The sequence below is a fragment of the Rana temporaria genome, chromosome 4 (genome assembly GCF_905171775.1).
Source record: "Rana temporaria chromosome 4, aRanTem1.1, whole genome shotgun sequence".
In the NCBI taxonomy this organism is placed as follows: domain Eukaryota; kingdom Metazoa; phylum Chordata; class Amphibia; order Anura; family Ranidae; genus Rana; species Rana temporaria.
This window is the reverse complement of record NC_053492.1, coordinates 351,149,046-351,166,484: the sequence shown is the minus strand read 5'-3', so window position 1 is coordinate 351,166,484 and position 17,439 is coordinate 351,149,046. Positions and strand designations below refer to the sequence as shown.

Sequence of the window (17,439 nt, the reverse complement as noted above, 5' to 3'; positions counted from 1 at the left end):
GATGTTTCTTAGACACAGAAGAAAATCTCATAAGGCCACTCTGTTCTTTTATCCGATTGCTTAGTGAAGCTTGCAGTTAATGAGTGCAATGGTCACTGGCCTGGATGGATTACAATTTTTATTTTTGCTATAGATTCAACTAAAGATTTGATTGTTTTAGTTTTAAAATATTAACCACTGACAGACCTTTCTCTGGATCAAATGTGGGTATAGGATTGTGTATATGGGATTGTATCCATCTCCGCCCCCGCCAGTTTAACTAGATGTACTTTTTTTTTTTTTAACCTTGCCATGTAATACATACTTGTCTGCTTTGTGTCATGGCTTTGCACAGAGCAGCCCCAATCCTCTTCTCGGGGCCCCCACCAGTTCTTCTGTCCCCTCCCCCTTGCCAAGTGCCTCCAGAGCAAGCAGCTTGCTCTGGGGGCACTCGTGCATGTTTGCTCCCGAGCCACCTGTGTGTGTCTGTGGGATCGCTGGATCAAGATCGGGCTCAGGTAAGTATTGTGGGGGGGGGGGCTGCAGGGAGCTACATTGTGTTTTTTTTTTTTTTTTTACCTTCATGCATAGATTGTATGAAAGTAGAAAAAAGTCACGGTTTACAACTATTTAAAGCAGAGTGTGTTCTTGTGAAGCGTTTTTTTTTTTTTTTTTTGTATCCTTCACATGCCCTAAATATGTAAGAGCACACCAAGGCCCAATTTTTCTCCTGGAAAGTATAGGTTTATGCATGGAGATCATCTATGGTATCTACTGTTTAGACACCAGCCTCCATCTCCCTTGATGGGTATAGTTTCAATTTCTCCATCAATGTGGGAGAAATTGGTTCATTCTCAGTAATAGACTCCCCTGACAACAAAAAGCAGATTGAATCTGGCTTTGGGGCTCACTAATCTAGTTCTGTATTCCAGGAAATTCTTTCTCACTCGTGCATAATACTAGTAACTGATGCCAGACTGAGACATAGGCGGGGGTCCTAGAAACCTTGTTGGTTAAAGCAGAGGTTCACCCTAATTTTCAACATTACTTTATCCACATCCTTGCAACATTTACATACACATATGCCTAACTTTTTTTTTTTTTCTGCGGCTCCAATTACCTTGAATCAGCTGTCTGAATTAGGACTTCCGGGTTTTCCTCCCGCGGGAGTAGGCGTATACTTTGCTTTCCCTGGCGGCGCTATATATGCTGGGAGGTCTCCGCAATGTCTACTGGGATAAAAGTGTCATGCTTCCTAGGAGACAAAGCACAACGCCGTCCAGCGAAATTTCTGGAGACACCGCTACCCGGAAGTCCGTGCTTGTGGGCTTCAGTATGCCCACAAGCAAAATGGCAAATCCCATGATCAGTTTATATAAGTGTTTCTTTTAAACGAAAACGGACGGGGAGATGATTTTAATCGCCAGATGAGAGTACTAAATTGTTATATAAAACCACATTGAATGGGCTTAAAAAAAAAAGATGGACTGCGGAACCTCCACTTTAAGGGTGCTTGGAAGCTGGAGGAATTGTCTTATTGACCATCTTTAGCTTTTAAAGAATTTGGCTGCCTCTTTAACCCTGGAAACCCTTTTTATTGGGATATCTGAGAATTCGTCACAAAACACCACACCCATGGCAACGCATCAACCATCGGGGAGGAAAAAGTCTGACTGTAGAGCGGTACAAAAAGATTCTAGCTTGAGCTTTCCATGTTTCCTTTGAAGGTTTGAGATTGGGGGGTGGGGGGCATTCCTGGCCAGAATGATGTGGTACTCCAATCTGACCAAACTTCTGATACACACTATGGGCCATTCCAGATTGTTCAGATCTCCACCACCCTGGATAATAGTCACAGATTTTGCCAGTAGTGGTTTTACTGTAGTCCAGGTTTTGAGATATAGGGGGTTCTTAGATTTGGTAATTCCCACACTGAGGTTACTTCTCAAGGTCTGCCATAAATTATGGAAAGCTCATTTCCTATGGTGTGAAGAAATAAGGGTTTACCCCCAGGTAAACTCCTTGAGGTTGATTCTGACCTTTTTGCAATCGGGCCTGGTTCAACATTTGGCCCTGAGGTACAGTCAGAAGACAAATATTAGCTTGTGATCTTATTCCAAGGACCAGTAGCATCCGGTTTGTTGGCGAAGACGTATACAGGTTGTCTCTCGTAAAGCTCCTCCTGTTCTATGAAATTTGAATTTTGGTTCTTTCGGCTCCTCTTTAACCACGTTTTGAACCCATTAGGAATATTCCAATTTTTCCCTCACTTACAAGGTTTCTTTGTTGGCATCACCTCTAAAAGGCGTGTTTCTGAGCTGACCTCTTTGTCCTTGTCTTTCACAAGGATTAAGGCCTAGAGCTTCATTTTTTTTTTTAATGAAGGTAGTTTTCAGCCTTTCATAAAAAGCAGGACAAGACCTTTCTTTCACCATGTCCTGGGTGCCCCCCTAGATTGCATTAAACAAATGTCTGCATGGAAGATCATCTGATTCAGATTATTCTGGCAGTATCAAGACAGTGACCTAAATCCCTCATCAGGGAGGAACCACAAGTTTCGTCAGGACACAAGGTAAATCGCATCCTGTCCTGTACAAAACCAAAACATAATTTTCCAGCCTTATCTGCTGTATACATCCCAGTTGTTGACAATTGACAGGAACACTTTCCTCAGCTGGCAGTGTCTGGACACCAGGGTCTCATGTCCCTCAATACTAGCTGTAAAATATTTTTCTGGGAGGACATTAAGGGACACCGGTTCTACACCTCTGTATTTATGAACATGCTCTTGGTACTGCTTTAGTATACAAAACTGGGGTATACTGGATGGAAGAGTTTGCACTCGGTTGGGCTACAGCTTTTGTTTGCTGTTCAATCCTCCTGTAGGCGCCAGTATAACATGAAGGTAAATGTTCCTGTGTCTTTAGTGAGCTCCAAGAAAAGGATTTCATGACGATTCCAAATTTTTTATTAATTTTTTGCCTTGAAGTGGGGTTTTTATAATATTTACCAGATATTTGTATTTTATGTTTCTCTTTAGGAATTGTATCCTTTCTCGGTAACCACATAGGAAGTGGAAATCTCCACAGTTCAGAATTTCAGGTCATTCTCGCTAGTGAGATTCACTCTCTGTTTGTCCTGACAATCATTGTCAGCAGGACTGAAAGTGATGACAAATAAAGTTTTGACTCGTCTCCGGAAGAGGAGGTGAGCGGGGCTATTTGTTATGATGACAGCTAAGAGGGGATTTCCCTAACTTTTCCTGCTGTTGTTTTTACAGCAGAGAATGTGAGGGGCAAACTCCATGATGGGACACAGATGGCAAAAAGTTAAAAACCTTTGTAATTTGCATTATTGTAGTTGTAATTTCTCTGGTGCATTTATTGTTCGAAACTTGCATTTTTTACTCTGTATGGGTGTATGCGCAAATATTTTGACTGTTAAATATGTAATTACCACCATCATTACTAGGCTTTAATTTTATTGCTTACATTTTTTTTTTTCTTTTTAAATATCAAACTTCTTTATAATTGCCTGCTCTGCAGAGGTGCACAACTTCACTGGCCTCACAATTCGATTACGATTATCATGTCCAATTTTATTCTGCAATGCATCACGATTACTGCCCGTGTTTTTCATATAAAAGAAATTGGTCAGAGGTACTCCTTGTGCATGTAGAAAACACAGCAGACAACTTGGAGCCCCAGGTTTCCCCGGAATACCAGAAGATGGTCAGAGACAGGGTACAAAAGATTGTCAGCAGGAAGCTGCTTCCCATGGGGGCACTTGTGCATGCTCTCCCCCGAGCCCCACTGCTGCATTCATTAACACAGGCAGCAGGACTCTGCCCTGCTCCCTCATCACGATCTTTGATTGAAAGCAGTGGGAGCCAATGGCTCTCAATGCCCCAGCTAAACCAGTGAGACACGGTAGTGAGGGGCCAAAAACTATGCCTAAATTTTTTTTACCTTAATGCAAGGAATTCATTAAGGTAAAAAATATTTGGGCTTTAGAACAAATTTAAATGAACAAGCTGAAGTAAGAAGATGATTTGTTACTGTGTGGTGTGCAGGTGTGCTGTCAATTCTTAACACCCATGTTGCCTGGTGCAGCACGATTTAAAAATTAAAGGGTCAGGGATGAGTTGCGGGTAGGAGAGCTCATTCAAATTAATGGACTGCCCTACACCTGATATGTTCAGACGCAAATGAACCTACACAAACTCCCCACCACAATGTTTTGGGGGTTATAAATATTTTTCTGGCCAGCAATGAATCTTTTGCTATGTCTGGGGAAAAATTAATTACAGCTGGGTTAATGGGTTAGTAAAGGCTTTGTTTAAAAAAAAAAGTCATACTTTACTCCACTGTGCTGTTCGTTTTGCATAGAGTCTCCGATCCTCGTCTTCTGGGGTCCCTCGGCGGCTGTGTCGGCTCCTCCCCGTAAGAGCTAACCCCTTCTGGGATACGCTCTTCCAAGAAGTTTAGCTTGCAGGCATGCTCCCATGTGATACAGTGGCGGCCATAGCCGCCAAGTTTATTACTCGTCCCCCGGCGCATCGCGTCATTGATTTGATTGACAGGAGCGGGAGCCAATGGCTGCGCTATCAATAATCCAATGAACAGCCGAGAAGACCGGGCTGAGAAGACAGCGCGTTCACGACATGGGACTTTCGAGGGCTCAGGTCAGTTAACTGGGGGGCTTGTAAGCATCAGATGTTTTTTCACCTTAATGCGCGCGCACACACACACACACACTGGGTGACAAAGATTCCAAACCTTAGGTCTGTAAACATAGTTGAGGGGGGAAAAGTTTTTGTAATGTTTCATCAGTCGACTTGCAGGCTCACAGGAAGCTGCACAGACTTTTGAAAAGCATTACATTGTCACTTGCTACAAATGTTAGAATGCTTATGGGATTTCATCCAAAAGGAAGGGGTGGGGGTTTAGAGTAGATACAACTTCCAAAAGCTAGGAGTGATGCAATGCACCTCCTTTAGGAATCTTTCACACGGCCGTTAAGCCCATGGCCATACAGAGTAAAATATGCTGCTTGTTGTGGCACCTGGGAGTTGTATTTTTGCACAATGAGATTCAAAACGCAAAACCGCTGACGCAGCTATGCCCGGGTGATCAATGGCGCTCATGTTTACATGTGGACATGTACGGACGTGTTTTTTTTAAAACCTAATTTATACTCTATATGGCTGTATGCATAATGCACAGATGTAAAACAAGAGCTGTTATAATGTGTTTACGTTAAGATTGTGTGTTATTTATTATTTTTTTTTTTATTATTTTTATTATTTTTTTTTTTTTTTTTTTTTTTTTTGTCATCAGCACTAGTTGGGATGAACATGTCTTTGAACTGGTTTTACCGAAAGCCTGCATGGTGGGACACGTGGACTTTAAGTTTTTATTAAACTCGAATATCACAAACATTCCACAAATTCAAGTGACATTACTTAAAAACAAAGCTCCAGGATTGGCCAAAGTCAACGGTAAGATTGCACTTCTATTTTATTTTATTTTTTTAAATATTAAGATGCTTGGTGAAAGACGCAAAACATTTTTGTGTGTGTCATACATTAATGTACTTCTCTGAAATGCTTAATTTTAAAGAATCATTTTTCCAATTTTCAATGCTGATGAAACTCTGTTATGACATACTGCTCCTCAAACTCCCTAGGATTTCCATTTTTTTTTTTTTTTTTCTCTATTGGGATATTCCCCAGCACTGCAAGTCCTGCATTGTAAAGAAAATCATTGGTTCTAATGGCTCAGACCGCAGCGGGAACTATTGCCTTATGAGAGACTGATTTATTAATGTAGAGGTCCACCCTAAAAAATGTTTTTACATTGGCAGTTTTCTTGAAACCTATTTAAACATCTGGGGAGAATTTTTTTTTTACTTGCCAGAAACGTGATAGGCAGGTGTCCTATTCTGCACAAAGCGGCGCGAGAATCGCGAATGCGCAGTGGGAAACGGGCAGTGAAGCCGCAAGGCTCCACTTCCGGTTCCCCTTAATTAAAATCGCAGCGCCTGCACTCGATCCGGTGGACAGATCGGCCTCGGGGGGGCCGACATTGTGGGCTCCCTGGACAGGTAAGTGTCCTTATTAAAAGTCAGCAGCTACAGTGTTTGTAGTTGCTGACTTTCTAAAGAAAAAAAATTTGCGGGTGTAACACCGCTTTAAATACACGTGTGAACACACGTAGAAAAAATACTTAGGGTAACAGTAATGAAATAATTACTCCATTAAGATTCAGACAGATTCAGAAACAAGTAGGCACCTGTAACAAAGTTAAAATCCATGCAATTTACATTGATCACCTATAGGGGATTGTTTGGGTTTTTTTTTTACTCTGCAGAAATGGAGTTGCTCTTTAAGGTGCTGACTGAATGGGGGATGACTGAATGATTGCTGTGTCCTTGGTTAGCTTGCCCTCCAGGCATTTAGCTATAGAGAGTGCTGTGTTGGGTTTACAGGCTAATCCCTTGCCTTTTGCACTCTCTTCAGTTGCTCCCTCTTTGCTTCCCTTTTGCTGCTACAAAGATTGATGAACCTAAACCGCCCCCATTGGGTTCACTTCCAATGTTTCTTCTGCAGTTGTATCTAACTGTTCCTACCTGTCTGGTCTTTGAATCTAACTTCATCTCCTGCTTTTCCTTGTGGTACTTCCATGCTCTCTGTCCCTTCGGTTATGGTGACTTTGTGCTATTGCGATTCCTGAGTAATCTGACAAGGCTCACAACCTCCCCACCACCAGTGGTGCTGTCTGATAAAGTGTTGAGCAACACAATGATGAATCAAATAATACATATACGGGTTCTTCAGTGTATAAAAATGTGACAACTCTACCTATGAAGTAAAAAAACTGCTAGCAATCTTAATATATGATCAGCATATACAGTGCCTTGAAAAAAGTATTTGTACCCCTTGAAATTTTTCGCATTTTGTCACAACCAAAAAACGGAAATGTTTTGGGATTTTATGTGATCGACCAACACAAAGTGGCATGTAATTGTGACGTGAAAGGAAAATGATAAATGGTTTTAAACGTTTTTCTATAAATTATGTGAAACGTGTGGCTTTAATTTGTATTCAGCCCCCTTGACTCTAATACCCTTATCTAAAATCTAGTGTAACCAATTGCATTGAGAAGTCACCTTATTTGTAACTAGAGTCCACATGTGTGTAATTTTAATCTCTGTATAGCTACAACTGGTTTTTGAAGCCCTCAGAGGATTGTTGGAGAACCTTGGTGAACAAACCTGCATCATGAAGGCCAAGGAACGCACCAGACAGGTCGGGGATAAAGTTGTGCAGAAGTTCAAAGCGTGGTTAGGTTATACAAAATACCAAGCTTTGAACATCTCTCTGAGCACTGTTCAATCCATTATCCAAAAATGGAAAGAGTATGGCACAACTGCAAACCTTCAAATATATGGCCGTCCACCTAAACTGGCAGGTCAGCAAGTAGAGCATTAATCCGAGAAGCAGCCAAGAGGCCCATGGTAACTCTGGAGGAGCTGCAGAGAGAGATCCACAGCTCAGGTGGGAGAATCTGTCCAAAGGGCACTCCACAAATCTGGCATTTATGATAGAGTGGCAAGAAGAAAGCAATTGCTGAAAGAAAGCCATAAGTCATATTTGCAGATTGCGATAGGCCATGTGGGAGACACAGCAAACGTGGAAGAAGGTACTATGCCAAGATGAGACCAAAATTTAACTTTTTGGTCTAAAAGCAAAATGCTATGTGTGGCAGATAACCAACACTGCACTTCACCCTGAACACACCATCACCATTGTGGAATATGGTGGTGGCAGCATCATGTTGTAGGAATGCTTTTCTTTAGCAGGGACAGGGAAGCTGGTTAGTTGACGGGAAGATGGATGGACCCAATTATAGGGCAATCTTAGAAAAAAACCTGTTAGTCTGCAAAAGACTTGAGACTGGGGTGGAGGTTCACTTTCCGGCAGAACAAAGACCCTAAATATACAGCTACAACAGAATGGTTTCGATCAAAGCACATTCATGTTTAAGAATGGCCCAGTCAAAGTCCAGACCTAAATCCAATTGAGAATCTGTGGCAAAACTTTTATTTTTTTTAAAATATATTGAAGTACATTTTAAAACATTTTCTGGGCGCTGGATACGCTACAGAAGTCAGCTGCTGTTTACGCCCTCATTATAGCTTATTATTATTATTATTTTTATTATATATATATATATATATATATATATATATATATATATATATATATATATATATATATATATATATATATATATATATATATATATATATACTTTTTTTTAAGACACTTTTGGTTTGGTATGGTATGTTTACACAAGACTTGGGAAAATTTATATTCACAGATGCTCTCCATCCAATCTGACAGAGCTTGAGCTATTTTGCAAAGAATGGGCAAAAGGTTTACTTTGTAGAACACCTTTCGCTGCATATACAGCTGCAAGTCTTTTTTGGTATGTCTCTACCAGCTTTGCACATCTAGAGAGTATTGACTCAGGGAGGCTGAATACAAATGCATGCCACACTTTAAACATATTTGTAAAAAAAAAAATTGAAAACCATTTATCATTTTCCTTCCACTTCACAATTATGTGCCACTTTGTGTTGGTCTATCATCTAAAGTCCCAATAAATTACATTTTATGTTTTTAGTTTAAAATTTCAAGGAGCATAAATATTTTCTCAATGCACTGTAAATAAACCATCACAGCAAGGGTTTCCCAACTTTTTCAAGGGAATCTGTGTTCAATGGGCCCCCCACCCAAAGTGACTCCTGTCACATTTTTCAACTCCACACAACCTCCTGGACTCCCCTGTTAAAAGAGAATTTTTTAAACTCTCTTCTCATGGCTAATTTTGCATCTGTAGCCAGGTGCCTTACAAGATGCAGAATGGAAAACTGCAAGGACATGAGCCGCTTGCTGCTAGAGTCAGCGGCCTTCTCCAAAATTGCTAAGAGGATTGCCTGTCTTTCCTAATGGAATCGCTACCTTGTCAGCTGACTCGCTCCCACAAAAGCTATCCAATCCTAACATCTTGGTGCCTCGTTACTCACCTGACATCGGTAAAGTCAGTCAGTTCTATAATTTGAGAGATGCCCAACTACCCTTCTACCTCAGAGCAGATAAATATAGGGCCAGGCCAAGTAATTCTGGTATTTGTTTCCTCCCTGGCGGTAACCAGTGCATGCTGTTTTAATCAGAATGAATGCTTGCAGTGACTTTTACTTTTATGATCGTACGTATATATATACATCTGTGTTCCAACTTCTGATCGCTTTTCTTTTTCTCTTAGAAGCCCCTGTAGATAGGCCTATTTCCTTTCCGTTGTCTCCTGCCTTCAGTGTGGAAGTTCAGAGAAATGGAAAACCTACCCTGGTTGATTTAAGTGAGGACATGCAAAGCATGGAAGTAGATGACGCACTAAGTAAGTACTTTTTATTTAATGTATCCATTATCAAGACAATTTTATGGTTAATTCTTCCCTGTCCCTGCTGAAGAAAAGCATCCCTACAATATTATGCTGCCACCGCTATATTTCATGGGGGGATGGTGTGTTCAGGGTGATGTGCAGTGTTTTCTGCCACACATAGCATTTTGCTTTTAGGAAAAAAAGTTAAATTATGGTCTCATCTGACAAGAGCACCTTCTTCCATGTTTGCTGTGTCCCCCCACATTGCTTCTCCCAAACTGCAAACAGGACATCTTATGGCTTTCTTTCAACAATGGCTTTCTTCTTGCCACTCTTCCATAAAGGTCAGATTTGTGGAGTACACGACTAATTAGATTCTCCCACCTGAGCTGTGGATCTGTGCAGCTCCAGAGTTATCATGGGCCTTTTGGCTGCTTCTCTAATTAATGTTCTCCTTGCTCCGCCTGTCAATATAGGTGGACGGCCGTGTCCTGGTAGGTTTGCAGTTGTGTCATAGTCTTTCCTTTTTTCGGATGGTGGATTGAACAGTGAGAGATTCAAAGCTTAGGATATGTTTCATAACCTAATCCTACTTTAAACTTCTCTTCTCCAACTTTATCCCTGACCTGTCCGGTGTGTTCCTTGGCCTTCATGATCCTGTTTGTTCACTAAGGTTCTCTAACAACCCTCTGAGGACTTCAAAGAACAGCTGTAGTTATACTGAGATTAAATTACACACAAGTGGACTCTATTTACTAATTAGGTGACTTCTCAAGGCAATTGGTTCCACTAGATCTATCTATCTATCTATCTATCTATCTATCTATCTATCACATTTTGTTTTGTTTTAGGAATATCAGAGTAAAGGGGGCTGAATACAAATGCACACCACACTTTTCACATTATTTGTAAAAAAGAAAATTAATACAGTTTATCATTTTTCTTTCCACTTCACAATTATGTGCCACTTTGTGTTGTGCTATCACATAAAAGCCCAATAAAATACATTTACGTTTTTGGTTGTAACATGAGAAAGTGGAACATTTTCAAAGGGTATAAATACTGTAATTTCTGAAAGCAGAGGTTCATTCCCATCCCTGCAAAAGTGACTGGGTGGCTGTAAAGCTGCTTAGATCACTTTTACCTGAAAGCTGGTCTTCTGAATATTTTGATACTGGATCATGGGTGCAGCTGTAGCCATGATCCTGGTATATAAATGCTTGCACCTGATGTAAAAGTACATCCTAAGGCCTGGAAGTGGTTAACCGGTTCCCGACTGACTCCTGTACATATACGTCGGCAGAATGGCACGGCTGGGCAAAGTATAACGCATGTGTATGTATATATATATATATATATATATATACATTAATTTGAAATTCCCACTGTGCGGGGGTGCGTCGGTGTCGGGCGGTCGGGTCACAGAGCTGCAGAATGGGGAGAGGCAAGTGTAAACATCCATCCCTCTCGGGAACAGCGACCAGTGACGTGTCACTTGTAGCCACGCCCCCTAACAGAAGCACTCCCTAGGACACACTTAACACCTTCAGTGCCACCTAGTGGTTAACCCCTTCACTGCCAGTGTAATTTTTACAGTAATGGCACTGCTCGCTGTAAAAATGACAATGGTCCCAAAAATGTGTCAAGTGTCCGATGTGTCTGCCATAAAGTCGCAGTCACGATAAAAATCGCTGATCGCCGCCATTGCTAGTAAAAAAGAAATAAATAAAATGCCATAAAACCATCCCCTATTTTGTAGTCGCTATAAATTTTGAGCAAACCAATCAATATACGCGTATTGCTTTTTTGGGGGGGGGGGGGGGGGGGTTTATTATAGCAAAAAGTAAAAAATATTGTTTTTTTTTCCAAAATAGTCGCTCTATTTTTATTTAGTGCAAACAATTAAAACCGCAGAGGTGAACAAATACCACCAAAAGAAAGCTCTATTTGTGGGGAAAAAGGGACATCAATTTTATTTGGGAGCCACGCCGCGCGACCGTGCAATTGTTAAAGCGACGCTGTGCCGAATAGCAAAAAATGCTCTGGTCTTTGGCCAGCGAAATGGTTTGGGGCTGAAGTGGTTAATGTAGAATGCTCGCAATATAATTTTTTACTTACTTATTTATTTGAAACTTAATGGTGAATATCTCTTAAGCCTATGTGTTCCCTGTTGCTTATTTGAAAAAGGGGTATGGTTCAGGCACAAAATATTTCTGTGCAAGTTGTGGCATTACACAGATCTCACTGTGTATAGTACAATTAGGCTTCATGTACATGGGACGTTTTTACAACCTCTCCTGAACGATTTATCTTGACAGATGGTAACCCACGTTTAAAACTGACGTTTTACCGCGTTTGCATTTTAGAAGTGTTTAAAAATATATATATATTTTTAAAATGGCGAAAAACATCTAAACGAAACACTGCTAAACGTGGTTTACCACGTTTAGCCACTTGCAATGCCTTGAAATGCCTCTAAACTTGGCATCTGAACTCATTTATTTTTATTTTGCTTTCCAAAAAAAGCCTCATCTCTACTGCCTAGAAACGACTATAAACAACCCTGTGTACATGTACACATACGATATCATTGAATGAGTTCAGGGGCAGTTGAAAAAAGCACCCAACTGCCTCTGAACTTATGTTTAGCAGCAGCATTGTACACGGGGCCTCACAGGTGGCAGGACTTGCTCATTCTTGTTGCTTGTTTGTGCCAACCATGGTAACCACAAGGGGTTTGGAGGCTGCCCCTATGCAAGACCTGAGAGAATCAGAGGGCAAAATTAAGCGGGAACTAAATTGAACATAAAGGCATATATTAAATGATAGTGAGCCTGTCATCCAGTCCCTTGTCTAGGCTTAATTCAATTTTTATGCGTGTATATTTTCTTTTGTCAGTAATCGTTCTTAATGTTTTGTTTGGTAGGCCCAAGGTTGTGTCCATTTTTAGAAGAGCACAAAGAAGATATCTTATGTGGCCCTGTTTGGCTAGCAAGTGGCCTTGATCTGTCCGGTCATGCTGGTATGCTAACATTAACCAGTCCTAAACTTGTAAAAGGTAAGTCGGATATTCTCCTGTTTTACCAAACAAAACTTGAAATTGAAACTCGCCTGTTTGTAAAACTTTTGTATTTATCCACAGTGGGGCCTTTAAACTGCTATTGTACTCATTAACTATGTGTTTTTAAACTTTATGTACATTGAAAAAAAAAAATGTTGCCTGCTAAAATCATTCTGCGTGTGCATAGTATATATTTTTTAGGTGTTTGAGGCCTTTTTGGGATGTACGGTATTTTGAGATCTCAGTTGGTGTTTAGCATGCAGCTTGAAAGTACCAACATTTTCTTTTGGTGAAATTTTATAAAAGTTTTGTAAGGGTCAGTTTTCTGTGCTGTTGCTTTCTAGAGCTGTATCTATAAGTATTAATAACAATCTTATACCATTACACTAAACACTATAAAGTTCTACCCATGTAGTAGGTTTGGGGAAGACATTGGGGACACTGTGTGGCTGCTCCTCAACCTGTCATAGCTATGTTTGTTGGACACATATTAAAACGCGTATATTTGCTTGTTTAAAGCAGTAAACACCACTGGGACACTTGTACCTACAGTTAAGCTTATACTAAAGCTTGACTGTAGGTAAAAAGAATATCTCCTAAATGTCTACCATTGGAGAGATTCTCTTCTTCTTTTTTTTTTTTTTGTTGGTGACGTCACTGGTGATGCACTCTTAAAGCACAGCATACTCATGCCGCGTCCATGAAGCTTACCCGCATGCATGGGAATGACATGGTGGCCCAGCCATTAAATTACATGAAACCTGTAAAGATGAAAGCCTTGTTGCTAGAGGGCTTTGTTTTCAAGTAATTTCTTAATGTGCTAATATGCGAGGTATACTAGCACATTATGTTACTCTTGCACAAGTTTTTTTTTTTTTTTACTTGGTAAATGTTTACTGCCACTTTAGCTCCCATTGTTTTCAGATACAGTATTTTGATGGTTTCTAAAGCCTCATACACACAATCAGACTTCCATAGGATCAATCCGTGGATTTTTGTCCGACGGGCATTGGCCGTGAACTTGTTCTGCATACAGACGGCAGAACCTTTTCAGCCAACATTCTTGAAACTATGTTTTTTCTGCTCCTTAGCACCACCCTTTGGGCAACTTCTGCTAATGTTGTCTTATGGTTAGCATTAGTTCTGAGAATGCGTGTTTGTACTTTGGATTTTTGTCCGACGGATTTGTGTACACACGATCGGACAGAAGACATTTGTTGTCGGACAATTTGAGAGCATGACCATCCAACATTGTGTTGTCGGAAACTCTGATTAACAATTGTCCAATTGTAGCATACAGACGTTTAGATTATCCAACAAAGCGTGTCCATTGGACAATTGTTGGAATATCCGATTGTGTGTACGGGCCTTTAATTGGCAGAGCTGATGTGTATAATGGCCCTCCCACTTCAGGTAACTCTGCCCAAAAAAATAAGGGACTGTCCCAGCAGATTCTTTGATCTGTGAAATAATGTTAATATTTTTGTTTTAGGCATGGCTGGTGGCAAATACCGTTCGTTTTTAATTCATGTGAAGGCTGCAAATGATAGAGGAGTAGAGGACCTGTGTAATGGAGCCCGGCCAGTTGTACGGATACCTTCATTGAAGCCACAAAGTGTGAAAGGGCATTCTCTTGCCTCATTACTGGCTAAGGTTGTTCCAGGCAAGGTAAGGGAACAGAGGTGTATTTTTGTGCAGCACTACACAAGGTATTCATTTTTTTTTTTTTTTTTCTTTTGTCAATACAATTCACTACTAAAAAAAAAAATTTCTCAACATTTTTAAAGGATAAGTCTGCAGCAAAAATTGATGCCGGCACATCTTCACGGAAAGTTGATAACCTCAGGGGATGTGACCTGCTTCAGGAAGTTTCTGTCACCATAAGACGCTTCAAAAAGACATGTATCCCAAAAGAAAGGTATGTTAGATTTTTGCTATGGACCAATTTTCAAACCAATATTGAAAGAAGTTTCCTCAAGGCCACCCCCTCCCTCCAAACTATAGCCTTTAAAAACAACACATCACAAGAGGTCTTAAATGTTTCTTAAACAATGGGTAATGAGACGGTAGCATATTCTTTTTATGGAGAAGTCAGCCCTGATGCCTCCTTTACCTACAGTAAATGTGCATGTTTACTGACTGGTGCTACCATCTGACCAGAACAAAACTTGTGTACATGGGTGAAGTACATGGTGGGGTTGATTTAACAAAACTGGTGCAAAATCGGGTGCAGCTCTGTGTAGAAACCAATCTGTTACAGAATTTTTTTTTCCTCAAAGCTTAATGGAACAAGCTGAAGTTGGAAAGAAGATTGGCAACCATGGACTGCTGCACCAGATTTTACACAATCCAATTTTAGTAAATCAACCTGGTGTCATATGGTCTACAACCTAGAATTCTAAGTCTCTGCCCTGCTTCATTTTATCCAGCCTTACAGCTTCTCTGCAAAGACTAGCGGACCATTAATCTGCTTTTACACTACTCCTCTCTCAAGGAATCCTAACCAATTGTATCAGGTCAGGTCCTATGATTTCAGCATTTCTTCTTGAACCTGTTCACTCTTCCCAAAGCAAAGGGGGGCATTTGCCCCATTCTGTATCTAAAGGCACTCAATGTCTTCATTTAAGTGAAAATTCTGCATGGAATCAATCGGGTCCATCATTGCTTCCTCAGAATACCTGAGGAAGCACTGGTACATTACTCAGTGGCATGTTCACAAATGCTAGGAGCCTAGCTAACAAAATGGATGAACTGGAGCTGCTGTTACACAAGGAGAATGTGGAGTTTGTGGAAATAACAAACTTGGTTTGACAGATCACATGACTGGTTGGCAAATAACTAGGAGTATTCCTTGCTTTGGAGGGACAGGGAAGGTATAGGGTGGGGGGGTGCCTATATATCAAGAATGATTTATGGGTGGAAGAATGACATCGGTGATGCAGCATAGTGGAATCTGTGTGGGTGGAACTTCAAAGGGAAGAATCAAGCGGGGAATTTAATAGTGAGGGTATGTTACAGGCCCCCAACCTAAAGGAAGACGGGTTGGATCTCCTTTCACACTTTGAAATGGTGGCAAGGCAGGGAAATTTTATAATTGCAAATCCGAACTGGTCGCAGATGTGGAAATATGGGACAACTTGGGAACTAGCTACCGTAGGATAATTGCATTCATAGTAAAATCGTAGGAAAAAAGGAATGAGGGTAGTAAAAACTAAAAATTTCAGGCAAGCAAACTTTTTTAAACTGCTCTAATATTGCAAGATATTAAATGGGACTAAATCTTAGAAACGCTGAGTAAAAATGGGAGTGCTTTAGGAACATATTGAAGCACTGGGTAATTTAAAAGAGCAAAGGTTAACCCTGGGTGGCTAAACCATAGCGTAAAAAGTCATATTAACCTCTTACCGACCAGCTGCTGTCATTATACTGTGGCAGGTTGGCGCAGGTGTACATTGGCCACTTTAAGAGCTATAGGGGGCACGCACGCCCGCAATGCCGTAGCCGATGCGGCTGTGACATCTGCCGGCGACCCTCGATCGTTCCTCAGAGCCATAGCGGGGATCTGTCGATGTAAACAGACAGATCCCCGTTCTGTCAGGGAATTAAAGATGGATCTGCTGTTCCTAGTGATCAGGAACAGCTCTCTCGATGTAAACAGGTTTAAATTGTTATTTATTAAATTGTTTTAGCTTAATAAATGGACACTGGTTCCACCCCTTTGTTTTTTATGATCCACTCCTGCTATTGTGTTTCCACATAACTGGGGCATAAGAGTGGCAGAGTTTAAATCTGACCGCTTTGTTTGCTAGTGTTTACCCTCCTGTAGCCAGCAGTGTAACCTACCTTTTCCCTTAATGAACCTTAAAATAGGAGTTTATAGTAAGTACAGTGCATGATCATAAACACAGGGGATTGGGACTTGTGTCCCTAAATGGACTCCAAGAAAATCATTTTATAGTGAATTCATAAAATTCTATTGTACTTTTTCTGTGGTATGATATATTTGGGAAGATTTTTTAAATTTATTAGGATGTCCTAAAGCAGTCCAACTGAGGAGTGGGCAATTTGTCAAACGGCTCAAATCATGTACAGACAATGTGGTAAGACATACTTTGAACTGGCTACTGATAAAATGTTGAAAGAACAATGTATTGGTTGAGGTGAAAAGTAGAAACTACCTTGGGTAAGAAGTAAGTCTTGGGCCCTAAAAACATCTTGTCCCAGTGCAGAACCAATAGATTTCCTTGTAACATAGGGCCCTTAGTTTAAAACTCAACTTTCAAAAGTGACCACAAGAAACGCCACCTTGTGGATGAGAATGGTAAAAGGGATGCCTGAGTTCAAATGGTGATTGTTGAGGCACAGAGAGAACCAGATTTGTATCCTATGGAGTCCAAATGAAATGAACAGTGGGAAGCTGCGGAAGAAACGCATATATGAAAGGTCTTAATCACGGAGTTGGAGGTCTAGGGAAACTGAGGCCCCCTCCGATGCCTGAGTTGGATTCCTGGGTCGCTAGACCCGGGACTAACTAGTTGTCAGTGCCAAATGTATTGATCTGTTGAATAATTTGGCTCTAAACAAAATGTTACGTTGTTGAAGTGTAGATTGAAACTCGCATAGCCTTGAACGACGATATTCCTCTGGCCTAGGACTCTCATAGTTGGATGAATCCTTGACTGGACAGTTCAAATCTGAGATCTGCGTGTCTGAAGTTTCTCCTGTGGAAGAAACACAAAATATTTCAAATAATTCTAACATTATCTGAAGGTTCCAGATGCATCCCAATGGCTGCTGTAATGCCTGGACAGTCAGTTACATTGTCTGACAATGTTTTTTTTACTAGGCCTTTAATATGGGGTTGTCTTGTTCCATAATGGGGATGCCATGAGATCACAGTAAGGCTCAATAAGACCCCAGCACCATGGTGAACACCCGAGGTAGAGGGGT

At 40.8% G+C, this 17,439-nt stretch overlaps 1 protein-coding gene across 1 annotated transcript in view; it reads left to right on the top strand.

Annotated features, from left to right (window-relative positions):
• BIRC6 (baculoviral IAP repeat containing 6) overlaps positions 1 to 17,439 on the top strand; it is a 347,923-nt gene that overhangs the window by 68,405 nt on the left and 262,079 nt on the right. The window contains exons 13-17 of the mRNA XM_040347806.1: positions 5,319 to 5,479; positions 9,312 to 9,443; positions 12,355 to 12,486; positions 13,982 to 14,157; positions 14,277 to 14,407. Coding sequence (XP_040203740.1) covers positions 5,319 to 5,479; positions 9,312 to 9,443; positions 12,355 to 12,486; positions 13,982 to 14,157; positions 14,277 to 14,407 — 732 coding nt within the window. The remainder of the gene's footprint in view (positions 1 to 5,318; positions 5,480 to 9,311; positions 9,444 to 12,354; positions 12,487 to 13,981; positions 14,158 to 14,276; positions 14,408 to 17,439) is intronic.